The sequence below is a fragment of the Coenobita brevimanus genome, chromosome 36 (assembly GCF_032717465.1).
Source record: "Coenobita brevimanus isolate Jiangsu-jjx chromosome 36, ASM3271746v2, whole genome shotgun sequence".
Lineage (NCBI taxonomy): Eukaryota > Metazoa > Arthropoda > Malacostraca > Decapoda > Coenobitidae > Coenobita > Coenobita brevimanus.
In genome coordinates this window covers 5,961,291-5,972,859 of record NC_136989.1, presented here as the reverse complement: position 1 = coordinate 5,972,859, position 11,569 = coordinate 5,961,291, and the positions used below count along the sequence as shown (strand labels likewise).

The window sequence follows — 11,569 nt, the reverse complement described above, 5'->3', positions numbered from 1 at the left end:
CCTCCACACCCATCTGGTCCCTTGCTGCGGATGGTCTTCTTCTGACCACCTCATCTGCACTTACTTGGTCCCTGATTTGAGATGGCATGTGTCTAACGGTCTCGTCTGTGGTCATTTGGTCCCTTATTTGAGAGGGTACATGGCGAATGATCTCATCTTTGGTCATCTGGTCCCTGATCTGAGATGGTATTGGTCTTATCTCCTCCTGGTCTCGGGCAGGCGGTGGTACGTGTCTAATACGTGTTTCTGGGCCGACTTCATCCATCGTGTGCATGATGGGAAGGCCGACAGAAGCAGGACGAGGGATGGGGTCGTGCATACTGCCTTCGAGAGTCCCTAGGGAATGTATACTGCCCATCATTGCGCTGTCAATCATACTGTTATACATCGAACTCATGCCCATACTCCCCTCAGAACTCATACTGGCTGTCATCATACTAGCTGTCATCATATTGGTCGTGGGGATATTCGAATAGGTCTGGAAATTGTGCTCGAATATCAGGGACCCCTTCTTGCGTTCCATCTCTCGAAGTCGTTCTGGATCATCGCTTTCGTGGTATGGGGCGCTTTCATCAGACAATTTTCTGCTGTCTTGATAATCTCTGGGGATAAAAGGAGCTGCCATGTTTGTTTTCGAAGGCTTCACACCCCAAGACGCCTTCAAACTCTCCCCTGAGGCCTCCCGGGTGACTTTCGGATTCATACCTTCTCCTGACGGCTCTCGACTTATTTTTCTACCAGGCATTTCACCCGATGTTTCTCGAGATATTCTGGGGTTCGGACTTTCCCCGGAGGCATCCCGTGTGGCTCTCCTGGATGCCGATTTTTCCCGTTTGGTTTTCCTGCGTGTGTCCATCTGTGTTTGTGTTTCGTAGGGGGGACCGTCCACCGCCCCCTCCAAGATTTCAAACGTTCTGGCTCTGACCAAACGCTTACTGCTTGGGTCAAACGTATCCTCTTGTCTTTGCTCTGAAATCTCGCTTGTGTCTTGAGTAAGGGTGTCTGCTTTATGCTCTCTTTTTCCCCTCACATTTCGGCTTAAGTGATCCATTTTTCCCTCTGATTTTCCCCTCATGTTCTGAGTAAGGGAATCTAGTTTTTGCTCCCTCTCCATGTTTTCAGACTCCCACTTCCGGAGCCTCATTCTTGGAGGTCCAGTCTTGGCTTCAATCTGTTCCTTCTCCATCTTCTCACCACCACCATCGTCATCACCATCATCACGCCTCTTTCTCCCCCCCACCGACTCCCATTTCTGAGCTGACGCGCCCGGGCTTTCGTCTGATTCGTGACTGCTCGAGTTTTCCTCATGACTACTGGGCAGCTCCACCTCTAGGCTCGATGTTTCGTGTAAGTTGTTGAGTCTGTGTTCACTGCCACTGTTGCTAACACTCGTGTTGTCTAAATCCGTTGACTCCTGAGATTCAGCGCCAAACGAGAGAGACTTCCGTTGCATGGAGATCTTAGCAGCTGCGATGGTGGGGTTAGAATGATAATACTGATGCTGCATGGAGGGGCTGGGGTGCTGCTGCTGCTGCTGATTTGCGATTGCATTTTGGTGCAAGACGGCATTCTCCTTTGTGCTATACATGGCACCATATTTAAGAGCCTTTCCCTCCTTAACCCTCACACTTTCAGGATACAGGAAGCCAGCGTCGCCATTAGCATACACATCCTCCTTGTTGCAAGCCTCCTGCGATTGCAAGGGTTCAACGGGCGTGGAGTCGGAGTTGGAAGACTTGTGGGAGCCAGACGGAGATGGATCCTTCTTTAATTTATCCTGGAATGATTCTCCGCTCACTTGCATTGGAGACGTCTGGAGTTCCTTTATCATAGAGACATTGAAGACTGGAGATTCCTGGTTTGACAGAGGTGAGGGGTCTTCGTTTGGCGTTCGTTTAGTCGGCAAGGCTACTTTTAGAGGGATTTTTCCATTTTTAACCTGCGGATTAGCACGAATAACCCCCACACCACGACTACCACCAGAATCGGACACTCCCTCACCAGTGCGGGTCCCCTGCTTGATATTCCTGGCCTTTGGGCCTGTATTCCGAACACTGTCAATACGATTACCACCCAAATCAGTCCCTTGCTCCCCAGTGTGAGTCTCTATTCCTGCCTTACCCTTGTCACTGCCTATCTGCCCATTCTTAGTCTGTGGATTTTTAACACTGTCCCTCACACGATTACCCGCAAAATCAAACACTTCCTCACTCCTCTCACTCTCCTTTTCTCTACCTGTTTTATATTTGTCTAGTCTGACGTTCTTAATCTGTGGTCCGGCATTACGGGCGCTCTCAACGACGCGATTGCTCTCAAAATCGATCACTTCCTCTCGGCCACTCCTATAATCGTACCCCTCCTCGGTCATACCACTCTCTCGTTTGATACCAGTGCGAAACGCGTCACTGTCCTGTTTAATTCCAGCACTATAACTTTCACTACTTAGGCTACTGTGGTCTGTAATGTTCATGGCTCTAAAATCGTTTCCTTGAGCACTGGGTTGACTAGAACGCGGCCTCGTTAATATCCCGCCATCTTTCAAAGTTCCCCTGACTGTAATGGCACTGGAGTTTTCAGATTCCGAGAGGGTGCTGGGGTGTGAGGCAACATCGCTGCTATGCATGTATACATCGCTCTTCACCCTAACATCACCATAACTATATATAATGGGTTCAGTAGGCCTCACAACATCTTTTCCAGCACCTGTGGACCTTCTAACATCCCTCACAACATCAGAATTTAAGTGTCCAAGCCTCTGAACATCACTCAAATGCTCCAAACTTCCCGTAATGCCTTTTCCAACATCCGAATGAGTCTTGGCGATTCTCTCGGGGTCGATCAAAGGCTCTGTGATTGTTTTGGCGGCTTTTTCAACTCTCCCAGCATCGGAAGGTGATCTGGCGATTCTCTCAGCATCCGAACTTGGCTTGGGGCGCCCCTCGACATCCCTCACAGGCTTAGGACGCGCACGGGGGAGAATCCTGGCATCTTTTGGCCCCTTTCGGATAATTCTCTCCACCTCGCTGATGTCCCCTCTTCTCGTACTGAAATTCCCAAGCCTCAGTTGCTTCAGGAGTAGCCGCTGCACCCTCGTTTCCTCTTCTGTGGTGAGTCGTTCTATATGCAATTGATGGCGCTGCAGAAGTGCCGATTCTTGCAGAGTCCCTAGGGTTTCCTCCAGTTGTCTTCTTAGTATTGCCGTGCATCCACTCTCCACCACCTCACTGTACAAACCCCTGTAGAAAGAGAGAGTGGTAGTTGTGGTGGTAGTAGTATGAGAAGGAGTAGTTGTAGAAGCAGTGGTGGCAATTGGAGTGGTAGTAGTAGTAGTAGTAGTAGTAGTAGCAGAAACAGGAGCAGCCTATGAGTAAAAGTAGTTGTGATGGCAGTGGTAGTAGGGGTGATGGTGGTAATAGTAGTAGTAGTAGTAGCAGTAGTAGTAGTAGTAGTAGTAGTAGTAGTAGTGGTATGAGGAGGAGCAGTAGTAGTGGTGGTGGTAGTAGTAGATGTGGTGGTAGTGGTTGTGGCTTAAGGATAGATAGATAGATAGACAGACAGACCGATAGATATACAGACAGGCAACAGGAGGGTGCCAAAGGCTAGACATAATTAGCAACAGACAGATAGATACATAAACAGACTGATAGATATACATACAGGATGGTGCAAAAAGTTAAATTACATCCAGTATCAAACTCTTGCAGCTTAAGGATAGATAGATAGATAGATAGACAGAGACGGAGGTAGACAGATAGATAGACAGACAGACAGACACCTCTATTAACAGCAGGGTGCAAAAAGTTAACATCCCTGACTGCACCCACCTCACAAACTCTTGTAGCTTAAGGAGATAGATAGATAGACAGACACAGACAGACAGACAGATGGACAGATAGATTGATAGATAGATAGACAGACAGACAGACAGATGGACAGATAGATTGATAGATAGATAGACAGACAGATGGACAGATAGACTGATAGATAGACAGACAGAGGGTACAAAAAGTTAAGATCCCTCGCCGCACCCACCTCACAACTCCTGCAGCTGCCTGTACTCGACGTGGCTTAAGGAGATAGATAGATAGACAGACAGACAGACAGATAGACAGATAGATAGATAGATAGACAGACAGAGGGTACAAAAAGTTAAGATCCCTCGCCGCACCCACCTCACAAACTCCTGCAGCTGCCTGTACTCGACGTGTGGCAGATGGACGCACACAATGCTGCGGTTTAGGCCATAGGAGCCGCCGCTGGCCCTGGGGTGGTGTTGACAGCTGGCGATGTCCCGGACCAGCTGCCATAGGGTCGGCACACGGGCGGCGAAAAACAGCTGGTGGCAATATATGTTGCCACGCGATGTCTCGATTTTGAGATCGACTAGGAGAGACTTCTCATACAGCCTGCGATGATAGATAGATAGACAGACAGACTGATAGATAGTGCTGTGTATAAATAGATAGATAGATAGATGGAGGTAGAGACTGATAGACAGATAGATAGATAGTGCTGTGTGTATATATATAAATAGATAGATAGATGGAGATAGAGACTGATAGACAGATAGATATATTGATAGATACTGATGTATTTATAGATAGATAGATAGACAGATAGTACTGTGTGTATATATATAAATAGATAGATAGATGGAGATAGAGAGAGACTGATAGATATATTGATAGATAGTGATGTATTTATAGATAGATAGAGGCAGAGATTGATATAGATAAACTGGGTACTCATTTACATATAGATAGACAGATAGATAGATAGAGGTAGGGGGAGACTGATAGATAGACAGATACACCAATAGATACTGGTGTGTTTACATACAGACAGATAGATAGATAGATAGATAGACAGAGGCAGAGACTGATATATACAGTGTTTACATATAGATAGATAGATAGATAGACAGACAGATGGATAGATAATGGTATGTTTACAGAGATAGATAGACAGATAGATAGATGGATAGATAAAGAAATACTGACAGTAATGGTGTGTGTTTGCATAGATAGATAGATAGATAGATAGATAGACAGATAGATAGATACTGAAGACTAAGAGTGACTGATAGATAGATATACATAGATAGATAGAGATAGATAGATAGATAGATAGAAACAGAGATAAATTGATGGATAGATGGATAAGCAAATATCTATCTATCTATCTATTGCCAGACGCCTCAATCCCGTTTGGGGTGGCCACAAACAAATCGCCTCCAAGTCGCCCTGTCCCCCGCCATTTCACTGCCCTGCTCCCAGCTCACACCCCCCTCTCTCATATACCTCTCCACCCCATCCCTCCATCTCATCCTTGGCCTCCCCCTCCCTCTTCCCCCCTCCACCTCACTCACATACACTCTCTTAGTCAGTCTCTCACTCTCCATCCTCTCCACCCCATCCCTCCATCTCATCCTCGGCCTCCCCCTCCCTCTTCCCCCCTCCACCTCACTCACATACACTCTCTTCATCAGTCTCTCACTCTCCATCCTCTCCACCCCATCCCTCCAGCTCATCCTCGGCCTCCCCCTCCCTCTTCCCCCCTCCACCTCACTCACATACACTCTCCTCGTCAGTCTTTTGATAAGCAAATAGATAGATAGATAAATAGGCAGACAGAATGAGTAGAATGTATATATATTTAAATTCTACCAACAAAACTACCTATTTCTACTTTTAAAAACTTATATTTATCCTGGCGAGGGTTTGCATTCTTGCTGGTTTAAGAAGCTCCCTAACACCTGTTCCTTAGTGATTTATTTTTGGAGATGGCTGGTTAGTATCTTTTTGTACATTATTTAGGCAGGGTATGGTGATACTGGAAGGATTTATGTGACACAGAAGTGGACAGTATGTTGTAATAAACAAATAAATCACTTAGGAAAAGGTGTTAGGGAGCTTTGGATATGTTGGAAGGATTTATATAACACAAGAGGGCCGTGGGGCATAATAAGCAAAATAAATCACTTAGGAAAAGGTGTTAGGGAGCTTTGGTGATACTGGAAGGATTTATGTAACACAGAAGAGGACAGTAAGGTGTAATAAGCAAAATAAATCCCTTATGAAGAGATGTTAGGAAGTTTCTTTAACTGCAAGGGGTAGTAAGGAAAATAAACTGCTTAGGAAAAGGTGTTAGGGAGGTTTGACGATACTGGAAGGATTTATGTAACACAGAAGAGGACATGAAGATGTAACAGAGAATAAATCACTTAGGAAAAGGTGTCAGGGAGCTTTGGGGATACTGGAAGGATTTACATAACACAGAAGAGGACAGTGAGATGAAATAAGCAAAATAAATCACTTACGAAAAGGTGTTAGGGAGCTTTGGTGATAATGGAAGGACTCAAGGAGGGGACAGGAATGTGTAACAGAGAATAAATCACTCAGGAAAAGGTGTTAGGGGGCTCCAGAAGCAACAAGACACAAGCCAATACAAACCCAAAAACATCGGCTACCAGCTGCTGGGTGATGCGTTTTTGAAGTTGTTGCCGATCTCGTTCATACCTCACTTGTATCGACGCGGAACAGGGCACCGGAAGCCGTCTCGTACGCTGCCTTACACCAGCTGAAAGAGAGAGAGAGAGAGAGAGAGAAAGAGAGAAAGAAAGAAAAGAGAGAGAGGAAGGTATAAGAAAATCATCCATCTTCATCTTCGCTTACATATGAAGGACTGGTTTTGTCTTTCTCTTTTTTCCTTCTTCTTCCTCCCTTTTTCTCTCTCTCGTACGCTGCCTTACACCAGCTGGAAGAGAGAGAGAGAGAGAAAGAGAGAAAAAAGAGGAAGGAAGGAGAGAAAATCCATCCTTCTTAATTTACACTTACACATGGAAGACTGATTCCGACTGTCTCTCCTCTTTTTTTTCTTCCTCCTCCTCCACCTCCACCTCCTCCTCTTCCTCCTCATCATCATCATTATTTGGTTATATGGTTACCACCCAACTTTGTAAATGGTTCCCTGCATTACAGTAAAGTAACAGACATGTTACTTAGTGCAGAGTCACCTAAAAAGCAGGCAGAACTACATCAAGTGAATGGATGGCAGTCACCACCCACACAAGTTAAAGGATATACATAATAACTTACATTTTGGGTCCATGGACAGCCTGGGCCATACTCCTTGGTGGAATAAGCATCACACCTGCAGTAAAAATGATAATAATAATGATAATAATAATAATAATAATAATAATAATAATACAGGTAATTCTACTACAGGTATTACTACTATTAATAATAATAATAATAATAATCTACTGGTCATAAAGATTCCAGTGCCTGAAGCTGTGGGCGTGGCAGTGTGTGGGTGGGCGGGGCCTGTGGTCGGTCTCAGCCTTTAATATTGACCCAATTATGACCAAACTCACGGGGATAATACCTAAAATCACACATGCCTTCTATCTATCAATGTGCCTCTACCTACAATATCTATCTATCTATCTATTGCCAGACGCCTCAATCCCGTTTGGGGTGGCCACAAACAAATCGCCTCCAAGTCGCCCTGTCCCCCGCCATTTCACTCCCCTGCTCCCAACTCACACCCCCCCTCTCTCATATACCTCTCCACCCCATCCCTCCATCTCCCTCTCTTCACCTCATTCACATACACTCCCAGTCAGTCTCTCACTCTGCATCCCTTCCACCCCATCCCTCCCTCTCCCTCTCTTCACCTCATCCACATACACTCCCAGTCAGTCTCTCACTCTACATCCTCTCCACCCCATCCCTCCCTCTCCCTCTCTCCACCTCATCCACATACACTCCTAGTCAGTCTCTCACTCTGCATCCTCCCCACCCCATCCCTCCCTCTCCCTCTCTTCACCTCATCCACATACACTCCTAGTCAGTCTCTCACTCTACATCCTCTCCACCCCATCCCTCCCTCTCCCACTCTTCACCTCATCCACATACACTCCTAGTCAGTCTCTCACTCTGCATCCTCCCCACCCCATCCCTCCCTCTCCCTCTCTTCACCTCATCCACATACACTCCTAGTCAGTCTCACTCTGCATCCCTTCCACCCCATCCCTCCATCTCATCCCCAGTCTCTCCCCACCTCACCCACACTCTCCCAGTCAGTCTCTAAGTTTCCCTAACCTTCACAAATAATTACATATATGGAAGTAGGTGGATTTATCAGGAAATATTTTGGCTTTTCTCCAATTACTTTCCCTATAACAAAAAGTCTAATATATTTTCTTTTAATATACCCAAAATATATCATACGATTATAAAAAAATTAATTCTTGCGAGCGTAATATAACTACATATATGGAAAAGGGTGGCGCCTCTTATATATCCAAAATATTTACGTTTTCCCACATATAATATACTCCAGATTTTTTAAAAAGCATATATTACCCTCTAGGCTACTCAAAATATATGGTATACGAGTCAAAAATAATCCCTTTGCCTAGAAAAATAATATAAAAAAACCCATTGACTTTATAAGGTGTGTCTTTGCAAGGTTGTCTCATGTCGTCTTCAAAATGTCACAAATATCTCAAAAATAATACTCAAAATTCCCCCAGGACCTTATTGATGTATGGGGATGATAAATTTAATATATAGGCTAAAGGACTCACGGTGGAAGCGGGTGTGTGGCTTAAATGTTGCTTCTGAAGTGACAGGTTGGAGTGTGCAGACGCCATTGGGCTGCAACAACTGTCTCTAACTGACCTTGATCGTATCGGGAAGCCATTAATTTACAGCTATTCGTCCGCCATCTTGAAACTCCAACCCCTTCATTTCCACCTTAATTCTTAACTAACCTAAGTAATATTTCTAAACAAGTTAGAGTAATAGGTGACTAATCCAAAATATAATATTCCACAACTCAAGGATAAAAATCAATACATAAATATAGAAGGGATTGGTGATCCAAGATGGCGCCTGAGTACCTTTACATTGTTCTGTTTGGGAGGGGTTCCTTTGCCTATTAATTGCGTCACAAGATCATTTAAGTAATACTTTTGTATATGTCAGAATAAAGCGCGTATAATCTCCATCACAATATTTAAAAATTCAGTGATGCAATTAATTATTTGGTCAAGAAAAGAATTCAATATAAACTTGAAGATCGAAAAGCTATTACGGTGAGGTCTGTCGTCCGCCATATTGAAACTGCAACCCCCTACTTTATACAAAAATAGCCGTCAAATCTGTGTCATTTCTGTTTATAGTATACCATAGTTTGTAGAATCTCTGTGAATGTATTTTGGAATTCATCAATGTAGCCAATACACTGTGAATTGATAATATGGTGATATAAGATGGCGTCGGTGTGGCTTCAATAATGGCTCTTCTTGGAGGGGTTTAGTAGCCTAGTCAAAATGGCCCTTCTGCAGTCCACCATCGTCCATTTGGGGGATAGGGACGAAGATGAGGAGCACTTATATTCGTTTATTATGTAATTTACCCTATCTATTATTTCCAAATGCCTTATTCTGGGAAAGGGTGGACACAAATAAAACGCCTCCATGTCACCCTCTCCTAAGTCATCAAGCCGCACTCCCTTCAACTGCTACCACCTTTTTTCATACACCTCCCCACCCCATGGTCTATCTCTCCCTGCCTCTCATTCATGCTCTCCTAGTTAGTCTCTCATTCTCCATCCTCTTCACATGGCCAAACATCTCAAGGTAGTAGAGACATATGAGTGAGACTTATTACTGAATGATGCTAGAGAGTGCAAGACTAACTAGGAGAGTGTATGTGAGGTGGAGGGGGAGACCAAGGATGAGATGGAGGGATGGAGTGGAGAGGATGTAGAGTGAGAGACTAACTAGGAGTGTCTGAGGTAGAGGGGAAGGCCAAGGATAAGATGAAGGGAAGGGGAGGTATATGAGAGAGGGGGGTGTGAGCTGGGGGCAGGGCAGTGAAATGGCAGGGGACAGGGTGACATGGAGGCGATTTGTCTGTGGCCACCCCTTATGGGATTAAGGCGTCTGGCACTAGATAGACAGACAGATGAAGTGAGGATGAAGGAAAACATCAATATTAATTCTTTCATTTATTCATTAACCCAACACTATGAATTAAAACGAACTGAAAATCTTTACTCCATTTACAAAAAAAAAGTGCGTTTGCTTCCACCTGATTTGACTAGTAACCAAGAAGACTCACTCTCAAAGATCCATAACCCCTTTCTGCTCACTTGCCAGTCAAAATGGAGGGTTGATTTGGCTAGTAACCAAGAAGACTCATTCCTAGACAAAGATCCATAACCCGTTTTAGCTGATGGCCAGGTGTAGTCAGATTGGAAGGCTGATTTGACTAGTAACCAAGGAGACTCATTACTAGACATGGATCCAGAACCCCTTTCAGTTCCATTGATGGTTAAGTAGTCATACTGGAAGGTTGATTTGACTAGTAACCAAGGAGTTTCAGCCAGTTCTATCAGGTGAAAACATACAGATTAATGTTAGTGCAATATGTTTAAGCTGAGAGAGGCTTGGTATGCTTCTCTGCCTAATATTTCACATCCTCTTCAAGCTTATCTATCTATCTATTGTTAAAACCTGGTGATAGATAAAGCCTTAACATCCTTCTATCTATCTATATTAATCAATCCTGGTGATAGACAGATCCCAAACATCCTTCTATTTATCATCCAAGTCTATTACCCAACTGTCTTGATACAGATTCTTAACATCTTTCTATCTATCTGGCACTTAAGTTGGGGTGACCAGCCTCCCACATCCATGAGTAGCATTATGTAAGCAAGTAGAGCCTCACACCATGGGTAGTGAGCCACACCTAAGGCTGGGCAGCGTCGCGTTGTGAGCCACAGATCAGGCTGGGCTGGCCACGCATCACTGCTACCTACTCCACCCGTACCCAAACATACGCAGGGTGCTACGCAAAGACAGAGAAACACAGAGAGAGAGAGAGATTTTTTTTCTTTTTGCCAGATGATGTGTTGGATGTTTATCTTCGTTTATAATAAACAAAAAAAAAGGAATCTTTCTTTCCCCTCATTTTTTGCACATCACAGGATGCGATGGAAAAAAGGTAATGGCGCAATCCATGGGTTAAACCATTATTATTATTATTATTATTATCATTATTATTACATTCAAGTTGCCTACAGTGTGGCTAATTGGTTCTGTACCGCGCCAGTGCCATAGAAAACCAGGCCGTACAAATATCTAAACCTACGGGAAGAATGGGATTTGGTTCTGGACATTCACCCAAACTCCCCCTTTCTCACCCCACTTTACACAGGCACACAATTCAGCAGTCAGTCAACGCATGTATTACACACAAATTAAACACTGAACAATAAGAATGGGCACAATACGAAACAATAGGCACAATATACAGGAGGGTGACCAGATAACAAGCGGTCTGGCTACACGCTGAACGGGGCTTGAATGACGGGCGAGGGACGAGGTTCACTCTCCGACCGCCGGCAGAATTTGCTCGCGTGTTTCAAACCTTGCCACGCCTGCGCCATAGGTATAGTTTATGTGCGTGGTTCATTTTTTGGGTCTGGCACCTTGTTGTGTCACAGAAAACCGTGTCATAGAAGCATGCACCATAGACGACATGACTGC

General features: G+C 44.5%; 1 protein-coding gene across 1 annotated transcript in view; it reads right to left on the bottom strand.

Moving 5' to 3' along the window:
• The window catches only part of LOC145396327 (uncharacterized), a 23,107-nt gene extending 11,638 nt beyond the window's left edge, over window positions 1-11,469 (bottom strand). The window contains exons 1-5 of the mRNA XM_080269726.1: window positions 11,451-11,469; window positions 6,453-6,579; window positions 4,173-4,406; window positions 1,241-3,236; window positions 1-1,078 (exon numbers count right to left, since the gene is read on the bottom strand). The exon at window positions 1-1,078 is cut by the window's left edge and continues 312 nt beyond it. Of these exons, the coding sequence (XP_080125852.1) occupies window positions 1-1,078; window positions 1,241-3,236; window positions 4,173-4,406; window positions 6,453-6,579; window positions 11,451-11,469 (3,454 nt within the window). The remainder of the gene's footprint in view (window positions 1,079-1,240; window positions 3,237-4,172; window positions 4,407-6,452; window positions 6,580-11,450) is intronic.
• Window positions 11,470-11,569: the final 100 nt, after the last annotated feature.